The sequence below is a fragment of the Molothrus aeneus genome, chromosome 3 (genome assembly GCF_037042795.1).
Source record: "Molothrus aeneus isolate 106 chromosome 3, BPBGC_Maene_1.0, whole genome shotgun sequence".
NCBI classification, from domain to species: Eukaryota; Metazoa; Chordata; class Aves; order Passeriformes; family Icteridae; genus Molothrus; species Molothrus aeneus.
In genome coordinates, this window is record NC_089648.1 from 6,692,594 (window position 1) to 6,713,000 (window position 20,407).

Below are 20,407 nucleotides of genomic sequence, written 5' to 3' on the forward strand. Positions count from 1 at the left end.
CAGTATTTGGAAAGCTCCCCCACACAGGAAGCTCTTTGGGACTCAAAATCCCTGCCCCAGGCACCCGAGGATGCTGGTCTCAGTTAGGCACCAGTTGATTGTTACTCTCATCAAAGCTGAAGGTCAGCAGCAGTCCCTGTGAGAAAACAAACAACCACACATTGTACTGTTCAACCACACAGAGCCCTCATTTGTTATAAACCCGCTCTACAAGTGATCCACAAAGCTTGACCCTCAAGGGCAACCAAGAGAAAAACCTTCAGAAGATAACGCTGGAAATGAAAATTCAATTTTCTGTTGTTTTGTAGACATTTCAGAGCTGAAAAAGAATTTGAGTGCCTAACAACTTGCTTACTTTTTGTCCAGATGAAAAATGCTGTCTCTCCCTCCAAACCCTCCCTTTTTACAGCCACTGGCCTTCACGGCTGCAATAACACGAGCAACAGACAGAGATAGATTTAAGAGAAAAACAAAGGAAGAAAACAGCCTGGAGACCAGCTGAACTTTACATAGGGAGACAAAACATGTATGAAGAAAAATTTCTCATTCTGCTGCTCCCCAGGAAAAGAAGTGGAGAACAATTGGCACACTTTGAGCTACAGATGAAGAACAAATATTTGAGACTTGGTTTTTGGGTGTGCAGAGTACTCACAGTGCCTGATAAAACTATTTTAACTTTTCACCAGTTCTCACTTCACTCTAGCACTTATTTGAAAAATAATTGAATGTCATATACAGGCCTCGAAACCCAAAGATAGTATGAATAAACCAATGCTTTCAAAAATGAAGGTTTAAATCAATAAATATTTTCAAGAAATTCAACCAGCACCCCTGACTGTAACAGTGTGTGTTGAGTCAATGATGTTAATTTGTATGTTTTGAAAACCTCCCAGCTGAACCTGACTGTGTGTTGTTTTAAACTCTTTTCCAAATTACCTGGAAATCTTCAAACAAAAGATGCAATGAAGCATTTTACATGTCATGAACAGTCACTTCTCAGACAGCAAGTGTTCCACCTTGTGTTTAACCTCTGTCTGGCCACAACCCTGTTTATGAGCAGGCACCAGAGACAGCTGTATATTCCTGTGCTCCACTCAGCAATGGTACTGAGCCAGACTGAATCAATCCTCCTGCACAGGTGGAGCAGAGTGTGTGCATGTCTCTTCCAGCAATTAAAATTTCTAAGGGAAAGCAGCCAAGTGTAGCAGACAGAGGTTAAAAGCTTTAGAGGGAAGCCATGAGCCAGTAGGTTAAATGGATTTGATTCTCTATTCTTTGCACACTCCCCTAGTTAGCATATTTACCATCTGATCTAAGTCCTTTCTCTGCATTAGCATCCTGTGATGTCCCCTGAGCTTTCTCAAGATCTTAAATGCCTCATCTGTAAGTCTTGAAATGAGAAGCTGAAGAATCCACAGCAAATCCTTCACTTTTTGTAAAAGTAACTGGACCGTGAATTAATTCTCTGAGAGCCTCTTATTCTATGAGAGGATTTACCTCAGGCAACACTTGGACAGTGGGCAATTTGAGGACTAAACCTGGGGATGACAGAGGTCAGCTCTTCTGATTTAACAAAGACAATCCAAATCTGGACTGAGGAGCTGCTCCTGATTGTGTAGAACAGAGTAGTAAATGTTTGCATGCAAAATAATAAATTTTAGGGTGAGCAGAACAAACGAGGCAGGGCCATTGTTTACAACCATTCATGTAATACAGCAGAATGTTAGCTACAGAAATTAGTAGTCATTAGTCAAAATGATAGTGTGAGTCTATTAGGCTTTGTTAATCTTTATTAGTCTCTAAACAAACAGTATAAAAACATCACTCGCAGGTACAACCTCTAGTCTTTGATTAAACAGAGTGCTGTATTTCAGAAAAAAAACCTCAAGGCTGACTCCTGCTCTTCCTGTGGGCTTTTAAAGCAAACAGAAATATCCTGAAAAGAAGCCCTGAACTAATGAAGCACTAAATGAATGAATATACAGACAGGTGGATGACCTTTCCCTGCATTTCCTGTGCTTAGATTATTGACCTAAAAGTTGATGAGCACCTTCTGGTGCTGAGATTTTCAAGGTCAAACAGTGAACCTGCTGCCACTGATCTTAACAAAAAGTCTGTATCAAAAATGCCTAGATGGCTTTCAGAACTTCAAGTAATACCTCTCTGACCAAAGATTCACTTTTAAAGACTCTGGATGAGATATAAGAATACCTATCCTTTTGCTGTGGAAATTTTCCTAGCTACATCAAAATCAGTGGCAATATGAAAATCCCATTTACCAAAGATCTGTGCATTAGCACTTAAGGTTACAACATCCTATTCATAAGCATCCAAATCATTAGATATTCAGATTACCCAGAACTCCCCCTAATGACAGATGAAATTTCTGATCTCTGCAGAATACTTAGTGATCAAGTATGAGCCAAACCAACTCTAAACAGCAAAAGTGAGAGAACAAGGGTGCACAAAAACTGGGTTAGCTAAAACACCAGCCTGTGTTGCCAACCACTTGGCAGGCAGAAGAGTTGGAGCTGTGACATGCAGGGCAGCTGATGTGGCTCATCTAGCTGCTTTACATCACACCCACCCTTCCCACGTTTGCTGATACAAACTTTTGCCTTTCCCTTCAACAGCTCCAGAGAACAGCACAGCAGCAGCTGCTGCATTGTGTAACTAATACCCCCATCTTTTCCCAGAGAACACCTTCATCTTAACATGGTTACCCTCCCTTCAAACCCCTGGAAAATCCTAATTCTGTGCTAGCCAGAGATAACTGCTAAATGCCAGCACCAAATCCCTCTACATAGCACTTGACATTTGATGTCCTACCTTCTCCAGGTGTGTTCTCACAGCAAAGGACAGCTGGCAGTGATGCCTGCTGCTCATAAATAGTGTATTTGTTATCTCTCCCTGTGTATTTATGTGCATGTATATATATATGGCTTGCATACGTAACCCCAAGAGCCTGTCCCAACCTATCAAACACCGTGGTAGAAGCAGGAGGTGGGGAAAAAAAAAACATATTGAGCAATGACAGAAAATTCTGGAGATCTCAATGCAAAATATTCCACGGAAGACATGAAAGAACAGGTCAGCCCATCATGCAGGCTACCTTTTGACTCACCCATTGCTTCAGTGGACAGCCGTTTCCTTGTTTAGTTTGTCACTTGATTATTCAAAGCACAAAACTCCACATCTCCCCATAAAGCACTGGCAAGGTAGAACAGGAAGACGTGTCCAACTGTGTCTTAATACATTTTGACAGGATTTCTGCTTTCAGGTAAGAAAAAGTTCAGAGAGGATATAATCTCAAAGCCCCTATATTTTCTCAGAACAGACAGGGACATGACACTTTGTCAATCAGTTAATCATATAAATTTCTACAAAGAACATTTATGTAAGTTTGATGGAGGTGTATGTCCTATGATAGAGACAGACAAAATCATTCAAGAGTTATAGACAAAGCTTCTGCACTGCAAGGATGGCTGAGGGCTCAGAGGATTTTTCTTTCCAGCACTGTTACAGACATCCCATCAGTCAGGTCCCCTGTGTGCAATACAAGCAGCTTTCTTTGCCAAACAGGTCTAAGGAGGGAGCTCCCTGGAAGCAAGAATGATTCCCACTCACTGGATGTACATTATCCAGTCCCACATTCCCCATTTTTGGTGGCACTTCTGGATACCAGCACCTTGTTCCACCTCAGGCAATGATAGCAGTATAGGGAGGGTGGAGAAAAGGACTGTGTCTTTTGTGAGTGTGTAGCAAGAGACCTGAAAAATGGTAGGAGAAAGGAAATGAGAAATATGTCAGAGGAATATGAAGGAGCAGTGAGGCCAGGAGAGGAAGGCAGCAGTTTTCTGAGCTGCAAAGGCAAAGCAATGAGTGAGGAAAGGAACAGACTATGCTGGAGACAATTTTATGTCTCCACACAGGCAATATGGCACCAGCAGGCAGTTGGGAATTTTGATCCAGCTGAACCAGAGGAAACTCTCCCTCCCTTACTTATCAAATTAGTATATTTGGTTTAATTCTAGGGGCCTGCTGTGCCTTCCTCTCCCTTCTTTCCTTTCCCACAACCCTGGTTATTCCCTGTTGAACCCATCAGCACCTGAACTTTTGACACTGTCTCCTCGGGTTTCACACTTGGTAATGGACAAACAGTGGCAGTAACTGTGCTGGCAGGAAGTTAATTTTACTGAGCTACACTGCTCCCACAAGCTTCTTGAAACTGTCTGAGTCACCACATCTTTTCAGATTCTGTGACTTCAACGTCCCCATCCTCAGATGATCTTTTGTAGGAAGTAAACCTGTCCAACCTAAGGCTGCAGATAAGCAAACATATTTGTCACCATTTCACAAGTTTCTGTTTTACAACATTGTGGTTTTCCCCCCAAAACCCCAGGTTTCATTTTGTGTGCAAATACTGCATGACTTACTTCAGCCTCACTGACTTTCATCAAAGTGGAAGTGAAGCTTTTCCAGCAAGCCCCTCTCTCCTGGTCAAGGCAAGCATCCAGCTAAGTGACTGCAAGCCCTGCTACCAAAAGCAGGGACACGACTCAGAAATTACAGAACTAAAAGTTAAATCCATCATATCTTTAAAGATAAAGACAAATTCCGTAGTAGAGGACAGTAGCAGACTCCACCAATATGTTCTGAGCGCTGCAGTAGAGTGGCTTCTGTGCAGGGCTGTCAAGGGAGAGTTTCTACATTTTAAAAATGTAAATTACTAAAAAAAACCCAACAACTTATTGAAGATTGCACCACTAAGGCCAATCTATCCAACAGAAAACCTCTGTTTAAGAAATGAAAAGGAATGATTAATAGAAACAGATTAAAACTTTCAGTTTGATTCTGGCAGAAAGAAAAACCTAATTATACTGTAAATTTCCTTTCCTAATTTTTACTTCCCTTTGTTTTTGGCAAGCTCTGTACCTCAAGGTAAAGATAGTTGTTGAGGAAGTCAGTCTCAAATGGCTAAGAAAACAGACTGAAAATAAACAAAAATGTGCAATGCTTGTGAGATACCTACAGAAAGTCTATAAAGACTGTCAAGTTTTGCTGTGATCTGCCCCAGAGTTAATGAATCCACAGGAAAGGGACTCTCCTCAGCCAAGGCAAAGTTTTGGGTTTTTTTTTTTTTTGGCCATTTAGCCATCAGATATGCATATTTACGACTTGTGAAGTTTAATGATTAATATCCTCACCTTGTAAATGGGGAACAATTGTGCTTCTGCCATACCTGTGGCAGTCAGCTCCCGCAGCCTACACAACAGAAATTTTGCTTTTTGCCCCATTTGCTGCATTCAGGAAGGGCACCAAGGTGGCCTGGGGAGATTTACAATCAAAGGCTTCCTGGCCTGGCCTTTGCTCAGCTCTGAGGATAACACAAGCAAGCACCAAAGAGATTCCATATATAGCTGTAGAAATGCCAGAGCGCCATCAGAGGAGCACAGCCCTTAAATGGCAGAACTATCTAGAAGATGAAAGCAAGTCTTTTCCTACAAAATGAGTAATTCTTGCCAAAACATGTTGAATTCTATGGGGCCTTTCATTTTCAGGAGTTTTCACTGGAAAGGAGTCATCAAATTCTTAAAGCCAAAAGCCTCTATTTATAAAACTAAAGAAATGAGGGAAATTTGTCTTAAGGAGCTTTCAAAACATCAGTTCCACTTTCAGCTCTAGGCATTGGCAGGAAAGCAGAAAAGTCTGATCTTCAGAAAATACAGTCAGCTTGCTATGTTCTTCCAGAAAAAGAAAATTGATCCCTGGAGTCATTGCTTGCACCTCCTGGGTCAGCATATGAGTGCCTAGGATCACACAATGAGAACAAGGAAAGTGTCTTCTCCTGCAGTACAAGGTATAGAAATGGACCTGGAGCATTGTTCAGGCACACAGGACCACACAGTCTCCATGTGTCCCCTCCTCCTGTAGAGAAAAAAAAAAAAAAAAAAGTTTTAATGCAGAACTGCCTCTGCTTATGCAAGATCTGGGCTCCTCCCGGCTGAAATGGCTGGGAAAGGGCAGGAACTGCCACACGGCAGGACTGTTTCCAAAACTGCCTCTTGCCACATTCTTTGGGCCCATGGGATGGACTAAAGTGAAAAAGCCTTTAGGAGATATTTTAGGAAAAAAAAAATCCTGCTTTATCCCAGCTGTGCAGTGGAGATGAGGAGAGCTGGCAGTGGAGCTGATGGCCAGCCCCAAGGACTTCTGATCCTCAGGCTACTCCTGGAAAACCTGTGTGGCTGTCCTGTCATCCCTCATTGCTGGAGGAATAAAGAATTTGGGACAGCAGATAATTTGCCCGTCTCACCTACTTAGATGGAGAACTTTTCCAAGCACCGTCAGAGCCGTGAGCCCTCAAAGTGAGGGGCAGCAGTGCAGCCCAATCACTGGGCTGGGGAAAGCACAGTCCAAGATACAACTAAAAGCATCTCATGAACGTGTGTAAATATCTAAAGCGGGGCTTTAGATATCAAGATATTCTTTATATCTATTTAGATATCTAGATATCCCCTTTAGATATCTCAGGGGGATGGAGCCAGGCTCTTCATAGCGGTGCCAGCGATAGGACAAGAGGCAACGGGCAGGAAACTTACACACAGGAAATTCTACCTGAGTATAACGAAGAACTTCTTTATTGTGTTGATGACTACACACAAAACATACTGTCCAAAAGGGCTGCAGAGCTTCCCTCACTGGAGTGTTCCCACAACCATCTTATGGAAATCTTGTTCCACACGCTCTGGGATGACTCTGCTTGAGCAGGGAGGTTGGACCACCACTGTGGTCTCTTTCAAGAGACCCATTCTGGGAGAGGATGGAGACCCCGATGAGGCCGGCAGTGCTCAGGAACAGCCGGCCGCCTCTCAGATTTGCACTCGCACGGTTCATTTCAGTAGATGTTTTAAGGCCTATTTCGCAGCGAGGCGAGCAAAGAAATAAAATGGCGGCCGGGCTGAAACTCCCTCCAACGGCCCCCAGGGGGCGCGGCGGGACCCGGCCCCTCCCGCTGCCCAACATGGCGGCGCCCGGCGCGGCTTCACCCGCCGGGAAGAACGGGCGGCGCCCGCCAGGAACGGCCAGCTTCCGGCGCCCGCCCCCTTCCTGGAGGGCCGGGCCTCCGCGCCATGCCCACGCCGGGAGCCGGCGGCGTGAAGGGAGGCGGCGCCCGCCGGTGCCGCTGGGCCGGGGCTGCGCGGACGAGCCGCTCCTTCAGCCTCCCGCGGGGAGCGCTTTCTGGCTGAAATCGCCGGCGCAGGTGGCGTGAGGGCGGACGGCCCTTGCGGGTGGGCGCCGGAGCGGAGTGAGGCCCGCCCGGCCCGAGGGGGATGCGCGGCTAGCCCGCGCTCGCAGCCAGCCCAGCCCAGCCCCGGTGGTCGTCGCGGAGCTGGCGTCAGGAGGCCACAAGATGTTCAGCTGGCTGGGCACCGACGACCGTCGGCGGAAGGACCCGGAGGTGTTCCAAACGGTCAGCGACGGCCTGAAGAAGCTTTACAAGACCAAGCTGCTGCCGCTGGAAGAACACTACAAGTTCCACGAGTTCCACTCGCCCGCCCTGGAGGATGCCGACTTCGACAACAAGCCCATGGTGCTGCTCGTGGGGCAGTACTCCACCGGGAAGACCACCTTCATCAGGTAAAAGCCCGCTGCCTGCTGCCCCCTCCCAGCCATGCCTGCACCCTCGACGCCTGGGCACTGGGGTGGGGCAGAACTGCTGCCCGTGCTATGGCTCGATCCCCCTTCTGTTACCCCCTTCGCGTCCCCTCAACAGCTTTCCATTGAAGCTTTTCATTTTCATTTTCACTCCACTCGAAAGCAGAGCATCCCTTCGCGAGCACAGGGTGGTGTAAGATGTCCCATGAAACACCGACGTGGCAAAGGGTAGCCCAGGGCAGGGCTGAGGAGTGCAGGCAGGGCAGGAGTGCGGAGCTGTGTGTGAGTCACCGGGGCCCTCCTGGCCGCTCAAAGTGCAAAGCTTTGGGAAGCCTTTGGGAATGCGCGGGGCATTCCGTGCTTGCACTGCCCGACTTGACCCTTGAGATAGCGATTCTTTTCAATTTGCTGCAGCTTTTGAGGGGTGAGGCAGCTTTAAAAGTGATGCTTCGGTTTGCAGGCGTTGCTGTTGCTGTTACACGCTTGCGTCTGTCTGTCTTTTTCTGCACTGTCCCAGAGACAGCGCTCAGATCCCACTGAGAGGAGCATGTGTGTGCCTGTGCGCAGAGACCTGCCCCTCCTCAGGGCTCCAGAAGGAGAGCCCTGTTTTAACTGTGTCCTCCTGCTCGGCCGAGATGCTGGGAGCAGCGAGTTCCTTTCGAACTGTGAAGAAAGAGCAGCTGCCAGCAGCTCTTTCAGTTCGATGATGTGAAACTGTCGCAGAGAAAGGGTTAAACTTTTCCGGCTGGACTTGGTTGCAGGGATCTGTGTTCAGCCATGCTGCTAGTTCAACTTGCAGCAGCCTCTCCCTTGGGATCATAGCTGAAGCTGCGCTGTCCGTGTTTCCTATGTGATTCATAAGCTAAGCGTTAAATTCCAGCCTTTTTCTGGTGTGGCTCTGTTGAAATCTGTGGAATTACCCCAGTGTAAATCTGGACGCTAGCCACAGGCAGCCAGCCCTTTGTTCTACCAGTATTTCTTGGTGAAGGAGGGAACTGCAGAGAGTAGGAGAGGTGAATCAAATTGACTGTACCTCTAAAGGAATGACCTTGAGAAATGCAGGGGCTTTTTTTTCAATGTGCTGTAATATTCCTGCTGCTAAATTTCCTGGTCAGGAGCCAAGAACAGAATGCATTTCTGCTACCTTGGCATGTACCTGGCAAACAAAGTTTAAGAGTTAAAAGGCTTTTCTCATATGGGCAGGTCAGGTGAAGGGTGCAGAAGACCCAAAGAAGCATTTTGCACATGTTTGTAAAGGGAGTTACTCTTCTGAAAAATAGAGAGGATAGCACAAATGCCTGGTTCCACCCCAGATCTCTGTTCTGATACCAAACCTGTTTGGAAAGCTTTTTCTCTCCTCTGGGTTACAGACACTCAGAGCCTGAACAGGAGGAATTGCTGAATTCCTGGTAAGGCTGTCTCACTAAAGCATCTCTTCCTAATTCTTTTCTCTGGGTTGTCAGCATCAGTGTTTCCCTGCAGTCTCACCAGCATGCTCTTAGCAGAGACTTCCTGCCTTTGCCCCTCTCTGCTCAGTGAAGTCCTTCTTCTGCAAGCCTCAGCTCCTTTTGCAGGAACTTTGGGTGCCTAGAGCACGTTCCAGGTACAAGAAGATTGAGTCTTTGCTCATGTGGCATGGCAGCAACAACCCTTTTGCAGCCAGCAAGTGGATGTGAGCCTCTGACAACTGCTTTTCACTCATGCCTGTGTACTCTTCTCCCAGTTTTCTCTGGGCACAGGGCTGGGATCAGCCTACAGAGATGATGGTCAAGCAAAAGTGACCAGGAGCTTTGGCAGCTTCTGTTTCACTGGGGTGCCAAACGGGCCTTCCAGAAAGGCAGAGTCTTGTGTTTAAAATAGTGCCCAAGAAGGTGAAAGTTGAGAACTTTGGTAGAACCCCAGGGTCTCTGAGAGTAGTGTGAGAGCCTCTTACTCCAGTGTGCTCCCAGACAAAGGCCGGGAAACCTCGTGTTGCTCGTGACAGGCTTCCAGCATGAGCTTGCAGGCACTGCTCATTAGAGAGCTGGGATAAGCACCAGATTAGCATCCAGAGTCATTGTGGGAAGGCAAGTGGGAGCTAAAGCTGAGAGCAGGGAGGAGTTAAAGGGGGCTGGGGGGAGGAAGTGGGAGGGTTGACAACCATTATGGCTTAGCAATAGAGTGAAGCAAGAAACAGCCTCTGGACATTCCGTCCACAATCTTGTCAGGATAATTAGGGTTATCCTTATGTATCTATTCCACTCTTAAATTGCATCCTGCTTGTACTGCCATGCAATTTTGGGAGATGACTTAATGCCAGTAAACAATCATGTGGAATGAACTCAGCCCCACTTTACCTGGATCCCAGGATACCTAACCAAAAAAAAAAAAAGACCCTTAGTCACCTACCTAAGGAATGTCTGTCTTCCAAACCTCTTTCCTTGTTCTGAGGAATCTGAGGTGAAACAAGGAAGGAATGCAAAGCTCTTAAGCACCTAAGCTGTAGCATCTTGCAGTGAGGCTGCTCTCTTGTCAGGAGCTGATGGCAGAAAAAAGGCAGTCAAGGTCAGCAGTGAGAAATTTTCCTAGAGGCTGAGCCAGGGAAGAGGGAGGTGAGTTGTGTGGGTCAAAGCCAGTGAAGCAAGACCAGAGCATGGCTTGTTTCCAGTGGAACCAGGCTGTTCCCTCTTCTCCTTGCAGGGACACAGAGCTGAGCCTTTCTGTGCTACGTGAAAGGTGTTGCATTGCTTTGCAATGCAGCTTTTCCATTCCTGCTTCCTGCTGTATCATCTCTTTGTGCTCACTCCCATTTCTCTCCTCAGCATACCTTTGGCTGATGCTTTTCCACATGGTTGGGGGCTGAAAGTCACTGCTGGTTAGGGCAAGGCAACACCTCTACCTGGGAATATGTGACAGCCACTGCAGGATCTCACTGGAGCCTGCCTTTATAATGTTACTGCTTCTTACGTTTCCTGTAGGAGAGTGGGAGTACAGGACAGAACATTGCTCTCCTAATTAACTTAGATTCCTTGGTCATTTCTAAAAATAATCCTGGCTCAAGTCCAGCCATCCTGCTAATAAAATAAACAAGCCTGCTAGAGCCCTACTAACTGTCAACATAGCTTGCTTTTCTGCTGTAGCCACCCCTTCCTCCTACAGCTAATCATTTACACGTCCTGGCCCCTCCACGCCGTTTGTCACAGGCTGCACACAGAGCTCTGCTGTGACCTCCCCGTGCAGCCCTGATCCTTTCATCTGTGCCTGCACGGGGCAGTTTTTTGTCACCATTTCCTGCTGCTCTGCCCTCCTTCCCGTTCCGCTCAGCATCACCTCTGCTGCCACACTCACGGCGTCCTGCAGGGCTCCTGCATGACTCATCACGGGCAGGCAGGCAGCCCCTTCCCCCACATCCTGCAGCACTCCTGCCCGGGGAGCCCGGCCTCCCCTTCCTCACCCATCCCCAAATCCACCTGGGAAAGGCGTCCCCCAGCTGGGCCGGCACTAATGCAGCTTTCCTGGCCTGGCCCTTCCCAGGAACAGGTGGGCAGCACGATGCTTCCAGCCACACACCGACCCCAGACACTGCTCTAAAAAGCAGATTGGTCATAAAACACCTATTCCCCTACTCCACAGACATCCCTAACCTGTCTGGGAGTCACTCCCCCAGGCCTTTGAAGGTGTTCAGCACCTCAGCTTAAGGCGTGCAGCACTGGCAGAGGAGATTGCTGGTGGTTGGTGTTTTCCCCAGCTGTTGTTTGCTCTTCTCTCCCAGAAATCCCCACAAATGTGACAACTGCATGTGTTCTCTGTCTTGTCTCTGGTAGCCAGGGCAGGCTGTGTCACTGCTGAGCAGAAGTGCCTTCCCCACATCAGGCAGTGTCAATACAACCCCTTGTGTTTGTCCTTTGCACAATGAGATTCTTATGCTGCTGACACCCTGCTGCCCAGTGTACCCAAATCTCCCAGAGGGGCCTCACTTAAAATAGATGCTGTGATAGTGGATAGTGGGCAGTACAAATCCTCATCTCTCTGGTTTCCTACCACTTGTTGCACACAAGTCAGTCACATTGGTGTGTGGCTACTTCTTTTGTGCTTTTGTTGGGATTTTTTTGTGTTTTTTTACGTCTTACACAAGAAATAAACACAGAAATGCTTTGAAACGTTAGCTGAGTGGAGCTGTGATAAAATTCTTTCAAACAGTCTGTCTGGAGGAGTTGCTATTCCACACAGGACTTTTGGTTAGTTTTTCTGGGAAGCTTTGTCTATAAATAACAAACAACTCCCCCCCTCAACTAATTTTCACTTCTGCTCAAAAGTTGTCATGTTACACGTGCATTTCAAGCCTCTAAAAAAGAAAAAAGGTGGTTTTTACAGCAAGGCTGCAACCTGACATGGGAATAAGGGGCCTTTCTCAAAAACCCTTCACTTGTTATATTTGACAGCTGTTAATGCTCCCTATTTCTTTTCTCTCTAGTATTTGCATGGAGAGAGTGCAAAGATTTATTTCTATGGATTCAGTAAATTTCTATCTGTATGAAGCCACTGTCTTGACAGCAATGACCATCAGGGACTAATGAATTGCCATCAAGGAGGCACAAGCTCAGTTGCCAAAGTCTGACCAAGTGGCTTCTAACCTAGCAAATAGTGTAAAGAGCTTCCCAGGGAATTGAACCAAGAACATTCAGATGATAGCATACAGAGCCCTTGGTGGGTGAGAAGTAAGCCCTCCTTGTTCTCAGGTGCTTCAAGCTAGAGAGGAGCTGCTGTGGCTGCCAGGAAGGGCATTGTGATCACTAGCCAGAGAGGGGGCACACACCAGGACTACCTCCAGTCTGCTTTTCTCAAGTAATGAGCCACTTTTATAGGAAAGTTTGAGAAAACCCTTCGTAAGGTTTAGGTAAATAGGATATATCCACCCTGGGATAGGAGGTCAGAGGGATGCTCTCTTCCTGGATTATTTCAGGTCTTTTAAGAGCTGCTCAACAGCTGCTGTTGCATCTCAGAGTTCTGCAGTTAAGAAGAGTCACTTCTGGTGGCCTTCTGGTGAGCTTAGGGCTTGGAAATCACTTTGGACAAAAGATAAAAGAAAATACATGATAATGCACCAGTAAAGAAGGTGTGGTCATCTCCTAAGTGAATTATGGATATAATTTGTGGAGGTATTCTTGTTGCAGTAAGTATATCTTGTTGTACCAAGCCAGATAAGTATCAGTGATTTGTCCTGAGTATACATTTGGTTGTTTTACCTCTAGAACCATTTGATTTGGCCTTGCCTGTTGGGAACTGAAGACACATTGGCTGACATGGTATCAATAAATGGCCTGCACAATTTATTTTTTTTTTTGTTGCTCCTTAAACACTGGATAGTGATTATGTATGTTAAAATGACAGTGAAAGCAGGAACCCCTAAAAAGTTACCACAAGCCTTCATGCCAATGGCCCTATAGTCCCTCACACAGGAATTTCCCTCACCTAAGCCTCACCTGAGTGAACCAATTCTGGTGCTTAGACATATCAGTCTCAATCATGAAAAATATTTCCAGTCCTTCTCCTATTTCCTTTTCCACATCCCCACAATCTAACATCACAGCAATTCTGAAATAATCTTTCTACCTACTGAGGGTTAGGTCAAAGCAATGGAAGAGGGAGTGCCAGTTACCCTCTGGCAACAAGCAACACATTATTAATACTAACTTCCATAGTCTGGTAGTCATTTAATTCATGTAACTAGCCAGAGCTTACTCCTTGTCACTTCTGACACCATCCCATACTGAGGGCTAGACCAGTTCTAGCTTCCTTCTGTAAGCCACATGCACATAATGGTCTTAGTTTTCAGCCCAGCATCAGCAGGTGGTTTTCTACACACACTAACACAGGCCTGGCCTCAGTGATGGCATTTGGCACCTTCATGAGCCAAAGGGAACTGTCCCATGCACACACCAGTGACCCACCCTGAATTTGGCAGGCTCAGTTGGGATGTGCTGCCAGGGCCTAGTCAAAGCCCTGCAACCCCATGGGTGACTATCTTTCCCTGAAATTTGCCAAACTACCTTCAGGAGTTAATAATAAGGGATGCTGTACTTAGTGTACTATCTAGCTTGATATACAGCTTGGAATTTACTCCCCCACCCAGGTGTAGTGCTCAAAATGCTTGAGCAGTTTGTAGTGCAGGCCTGTGGCTGCATTTCAGAAGCACACAAGGACAGAGACTGAGACTTCAGTCAAGTGCAGGGGAAGTTGGCATTTAAGCAACTGATTTGGACTGGTGGCTAATCACATCAGTTGTTTGAGTCTGCTGAAACAAGCAGCAGCCAAGTAATTGATATTGGCACCAAGAGCCAGTTTCAGGAGTGTAGTGGTTTAACAGTAGTGTGTAGTAGGATTAACTCTGTGATTGCAGTGAACTGCTGTTTTTACTTTGCTGTGCTAAGTCTGCTCCAAATGGCTTGAGGATTGAAGTACACAAAATGATGCAACATGATGAGAATCTCTTCCCAGCAGCTATAATCATCTTAATTTCTTAATCCACCTTAAATGAGCTTTCAGTGTTGAGATCCTTAGTAGAAAAGCCACCAAGACATTTATCAAACAATTGAGTGACAGTGCTAAAAATAGTCTCGGAAGGATCCATGCTCTTGAGCTTCCTAATTGCACTGCAATCTTTAGTACAACTCATTTAGGACTTAGCAGCCCATGGCTCATGCCCACACCCTGTTTTTTCACTTACAGGTACCTGCTGGAGCAGGATTTCCCAGGGATGAGGATTGGACCAGAGCCTACAACTGACTCCTTTATAGCAGTTATGCAAGGAGATGTGGAAGGAATCGTTCCTGGGAACGCGTTGGTGGTGGATCCCAAAAAACCGTTCAGGAAACTCAACGCCTTTGGCAATGCCTTTTTGAACAGGTCAGTACTCGGGAACTCTCTCGTTCTGCAGAGTAAAGTTAGAACCTAATGAGCAGCATAGCAAGTAATGTAAAGGGAGAAGGCACTTCTTTTCCTCCCATCCACATGGCTGATGCAAAGCCAGTCCAGTCCTACCAGATGCACATAAGTCAGTTGCTGAAGGGCTGATAAATTCAAGTGTGACAAACCTTCATTTTACTTGAACAAACAAAACAAAAATGACATCACAGCCTAAGCTTATCCTATAGGAGACTAGAAGTAAATATCTTTATTACATGTTATCCCCTGCTTCAGTATTTCTAGCTTCTTCCATTTGTAATCAAAAATTCCCATGCCTTATACATACAACCTCAGTTGCAAATTGATGACCACTCTAATGTGTTTCCTGTAAAAAAGAGTAGCAGGGTGTTTGGACAGTGCCTCTGTGACATGAGGAATTTAACCTTTCCATCCCCTAGACCCAGCCCAACCATAGGGAGGTTTTTGGATCTAGGCCTCACAGGAAGCCAGCAGCACACACCCATATCCTAGATGAGCACAAACTGTGCTCAAACTGCAGAAGGCAACAAACTGACTACACCCATCATCGACGCCTTCCCTTGACACTGGGAGACACTGGAAACATGGCAGCTGCTCAGCCAAACAGCCAGGAAAGCTGGGCTGGGCTCTGGCTCCTGTTCAATCTCCCAAGCTTAGAGGATGACTGTCCAGAGGGTGCAGCATCTCCTACCAGCACTGACCACAGGAGTGCTGGTGTAGGCTGCAGCCAGGCAGGGAAACCCTGCAGAGAAGCATGGGGAGGAACTGGCTGGCAGGGGAGGGACCTAGCTGGAGTCACTGCTGTGTGGAAAACCTCAGGGTGACAGGAGGCAGTATCTGATCACTGCACAGGAGCATCATTCAAATACATCAACGTGGTCCTGCACCAGAGAGACTTTGAGAAGTTTTTGTTGTTTCGTAGGGCTCAGAACATCTGCAGCTGACCAACAGTTGGGTCAGGTGACTGCCCACTCCCTGCATCAGGGCAGAACAGTCATTTGCCCTAAGAGAATAGCAGGCCTCTTGCCTGGAGTGCAGAGATTGTGGATAAAGAGGACATAATTCAGAACAACTCAGCTAATAGCCAAGAACAGCCACAGCTGGCAGACAGTTCTCTGCAGAGAAGGAACATTAGGCCAGGCATGGGGGGCAAAAAAGCCAACACTTCTGAACTAGCCTGATGGATGTGTCCTGAATGCAATTTGCTCCTGGTACAGCAAGGGATCTCTGCATGCATTAACCCAGTTCACTGCATCATGCTGTGCTCTTGTTATGCTCCTTCACTCTTCCTTCTCCTGAGGAAGGAGTCAAGCCTGTGCCTGAGCAGGCAGCAGGGCAGAGGGACACAGCAGTGGCTCAGCAGCAGCATAAGTGCAGTCCTTCTAGCAATGCAGGGAGCAGCCACAGCTAATGACATCTTTATCTTGCTGCCATGAAGAAAGAGGGAGTAATGATTTCTAAACTGACAGAGGAGACATGCTAAGGGGGACTGGCTCAGCTGTGTGAGCATCACATGCTGAAAATGCAGATGCCAATGCCCTGCTAATTAGGAAATTAAACACATGCAAGAGTTGACTCAGAGGGCCAGAAATTTAGCAGATTTGAGTCCTGGTGCACCCACTGGGCCAGATCAAGCCACCCACAGTTACTTCTCCAGCGGGCCTGGCTTCTGGGCTAGGGACAAGCAGAGCTGTCTCTGCCTTGCACATACCTCACTGCTGCTGTATACAGGCCTAGGCCCTGACCTCAGCTACGAGGCTGTGAGCAAGAAATTTGCAGAAGGGAGCTAATCTGCAGGGGCCACACCTCTAAACTGAGATAAAATTGGCCATGGGGAAGTCTGCTTTGCCCAGGGATGGTTAAAGGTAACACTTGACTGTGAGCATCAGTGGAAAGGAACAGAGCAGCACGAGGCAGTAGCATTCACACAGGCCAAACTGGCCTTGGCTGAGAGGTGGGAGCCCACAGCACTGTGTCCTGTGGGATGCAGAGCCTGCTGCTCCAGGAGTGAGCATCCCCCCTTAGCTGGGAACTCCCTCCCCCCGCACAGACTGGGATCTGCTGCTTTCCAGGAAGCAAGGGAAGACTGGTACAGTCAGGATTTGGCTGGGAGACAAGCAAATTGTGCTGCTCAGAGCTGTAACTTCCCTCCCTTCATTCCCAGGAGATGCCCATGCCTGGGACATGGGGCTGCCCAGGGCTGACATGAGGATAGCAGGTCTGCACAATCCTGTCTCTTGTCTGCTCTTCTTGCCCCAGGTTGTTCCTGGGCATTGAGAGAAGGGTTTGTTTTCCTTTCTCTAGCTCTGCTGGCCAACCCCCACCTCTGGGAAGATTCCTGAGAGATGAAAAGTTGCACCTTGTTATCAGGAAGACTTGTTTGGCACCAAGGGCCTGGAGCAAATTCAGGAATCTCGATCATTACTTTTGTATCACATTCACCAGGTTGCAGGAATTCCCCCATCCCCAAAGTCTGTTTTGGGAAACTAAGGTGGAGTCAGTCCTGATTTAGTGTTGTGAACAGCTGGAGAGGTAGATAACATGTTGTTCCTTTAGCCCTATGCTCTGCTCTGCCTGTAGAGGTGGTGAAACTCTGGTTTGGCACAGCACTCTTCCCTTCAGATGGCCCCAAACAAATTAGGTCGAGCTCCCTGAGGTCCTGCAGTTCTGCTGGGACAACAGGAGGGCAGCAGCCTTAACTCTGCCAAAAGAGCCAGAATGCACTCACTCATGCTGGCCTCTGACCTTATATCTGAAATCTCCTGTGGAGTACTTTTCCTAGAGAAACTGGTGGAAAATCCCCCTGCCCCATTTAATGTTACAGCACAAGGAATACTCAGGGCTGCAACAATGAAGAGCAAACCTGGGTTGGCAGGAGAAGGGAATAACATGACCTCCTGAGCCTTTTGTTCTCTGCTGCTGTGCCTGGCACTCAACAGGATAATCAAGCCAGTCCCCCCCTCTTTGATGTGAGTTATTACACATTCAGAAATGCTCCCTGTTGCCACCTGCCAAGCTGGGGATGTGGGAAGCTGTAATATGTGGTCTGAAATAGCTGACAGCTTAGGGGAGGAGACACTCTTTAACCCATGAGGATTCACTCTTATCAGAATCTTCCTGGGGTCAGACAAGTGGAACAATTGGGTTGTGGCATAGCCTGGAGGAACAGAGAGGTGCAGGGGCTCCTGCAGAGCCAGACACTCATCAGAGCATGCAGGGCTGCCTCTGCCCTGACTGCACTGAGTGGTCCTTGTACCAACCCCCATGCTCTGTGGTTCTGCCTCCTCCCACTGTAACATGGTTTTTGTGCCTGGATGTCACACCACCCTATTAATATGCATATGTACACACACACACACTCAGAGCTGCCTGGAGTGCCATCCCAAAAAGGCTATCCATGAAATGCTACCAGGAAAGCAGATAGGCTTTTAGTGTCCTTTGCTGTTACTAGCAACTGAAATAGATGAGCTGCAGCCCACAAAGCACAAGTGACTCTTCTTAGGCAGTGATTTGCATAGAGATACAGGATGGGGAACAACCAGCTAAAGAGCAATTACACAGAAATGGAGCTGCAGAGGGGGGAGCAGTGAATTACAAAGTGAATGTGAGCTAACAGTGTCATACTGCTGTTAAAAAAGCAAACATGTCAGTGAGATGTATAAACAGACTGTCAAGTCTAGGAGATAAGGAGCAATCCATGCACTGTGCTCACCACCAGCAGGGTGAGCCATGGCTGGAGTATGTCAGCTTGTGGCACCATGCCCGGACAAGAAATATGTGGAGCAGTTTGAGAGGACCCAAAGGAAGGCTGCAAGGGTCTTCAGGGATTTAGAAGTGAGCTAGAAAGGCAGCTAGAGAGAACTGGAAGAGACTGGAAAAAGAAATAAATAACCACCAAATTGATTTCTGTAGAGGAAAGACTGAGGGGAGCAGGGTGGCAATAGTGTGCTTTGTGACAAGAGGGGAAAAGTAAGTCATTTTCCACATCAATTCTGTTTGTAACTGAGCATATGAAATTTAGATTAGACATTAAAAAAGAGGATTTACTGTAAAGGTTATTAAGTAATGGAGTAGACTCACAGCAAATGTTGGTGAGTCTGCATTGTTACAGATTTGAAGAACACTTTACACAAATAACCTGACTGATCCTGCCTTGAGGCAAGAGGTTAGACTGAGCAACCTCTTGAGATCTCATGCTGTCTATGCTTTACTACTTCCATGCTGCAATAATAGCACACATTTTGTCTTTTTAAGACAGATTTGAAAGAGAACAGAAGTCCTACAGAATTGCTGATTTTTTTTTTAAAGCAAGTTATTTCAGTTCACTTGAGTTCAGAAGTCTTCAGGGGAATGTTTAACCAAAGAAAAACAAATACCAGTTCTTGTTAAAATCTAAACAGCACATAAACCAAAACCCAAATATTTTCATAATTCACAACTTGGGGGCCTATATAAAACAACCTGTCATAGGTCATGACTGAGACCCGTGTTCCAGAGGCAGAAAAACAGAGAAAAGTGTTTAGTTCTAGTTTCTTTCTCATTTCTTTAAATAACAGCGGCTCCAAGCTCCAGCCAAAGACTTGAGAAATGAGAGTCTGACTTGTCCCATGCTGCCTGTAATGTGCAGCACATCATGGCTGTGTTTTGCACTTTTTATTTTTTTAAACACATTTATTTTCTATATATTCTTCACAGGTTTGTCTGTGCCCAGCTACCTAACCCTGTATTAGAGAGCATCAGTGTCATTGATACTCCAGGAATCCTTTCTGGAGAAAAGCAGAGAATTAGCAGAGGTAAGTCCCAAGTTCAGTTCTCTTCTAAATGACAGTAATGAAAACCAAAGGAACTCTATATGATTTTCACTTCAAACTAGACAAGCTGTTGATAAAAGCAGTGGTGGGAGGCTCTCAGAGCTACAGCATTTCTGTGCAAATGGAGACCAAAGGGACATGGTTAATCTCCTGCAGAGAATTTAGATGTTCTCAGGGAAGGCTACTGAGAAGCTCAGCAGTTCCTGTGTCACAGTCCAGTATTACCCCACAGCAGAGATTTCTATCAGAGTCAAGCGATGCCCATCTGCTTTGCAGAACCAGTTGCTTTCAGTGGCTTAGTGATGATCCATGGCCAAGGCCCCCATTGTAATCTGCCTGGCTTCTTGCACTGGCCAGGCTTCTTAAATCTAGTGCAAGACTGGATTGGGTTTAAGAACCATTGGCACTCAAGTTCTTCATTGCAGTAGGGAATCTGGAAAGCCTGTGGACACTAAATCATAAAATCCTAGAGTAATTTGGGTTTGAAGGGATATTAGAGATCCTCTAGTTCCAACCCCTGCCATGGACAGGAAGGTGTGCCACACCTTCACTAGACCAGGTTGCTCAAAGCCTTGTCCAGCCTGGCCTTGAACACTTCCAGGGATGGGGCATCCACAGCTTTTTGGGACAAGCTGTGCCAGTGCCTCGCCACCTTCACAGTAAAGAATTTCTCCTCAATACCCAATATAAGCCTACCCTTTTTCAGTTTAAAGCCATTCCCCCTTGTCCTGTCACTACAGACCCCTGTAACTGGAGCTGATGAATAGCAGGGAGTCTCTCAGTGAACTCCTGAGGTCACTCAGACCCACCCGTGGCAACATCTTTAAACCTGACCTCTGTGGTCACCTTCTTGCTCTGTGAGGTGATGGTGGCCTAGCTTGCATTTCTGGAAGGTTCCTTAGATAAAGCTGGGAGCTATGCACCTTTTCTCTGGAAGAAAGCCAAGAGCAGTAATCTCAGCATTCAGGTTTGACATCAGTTCTCATGCACACTGCCTATTAACAGTGCACAGC

The 20,407-nt window shown here is 46.8% G+C and overlaps 1 protein-coding gene across 1 annotated transcript in view; it reads left to right on the forward strand.

Annotated features, from left to right (window-relative positions):
• Window positions 1-7,144: 7,144 nt before the first annotated feature.
• The window catches only part of EHD3 (EH domain containing 3), a 30,008-nt gene continuing 16,745 nt past the window's right edge, over window positions 7,145-20,407 (forward strand). Inside the window, exons 1-3 of the mRNA XM_066546185.1 lie at window positions 7,145-7,641; window positions 14,368-14,544; window positions 19,279-19,376. Of these exons, the coding sequence (XP_066402282.1) occupies window positions 7,415-7,641; window positions 14,368-14,544; window positions 19,279-19,376 (502 nt within the window). The 5' untranslated portion in view covers window positions 7,145-7,414. The remainder of the gene's footprint in view (window positions 7,642-14,367; window positions 14,545-19,278; window positions 19,377-20,407) is intronic.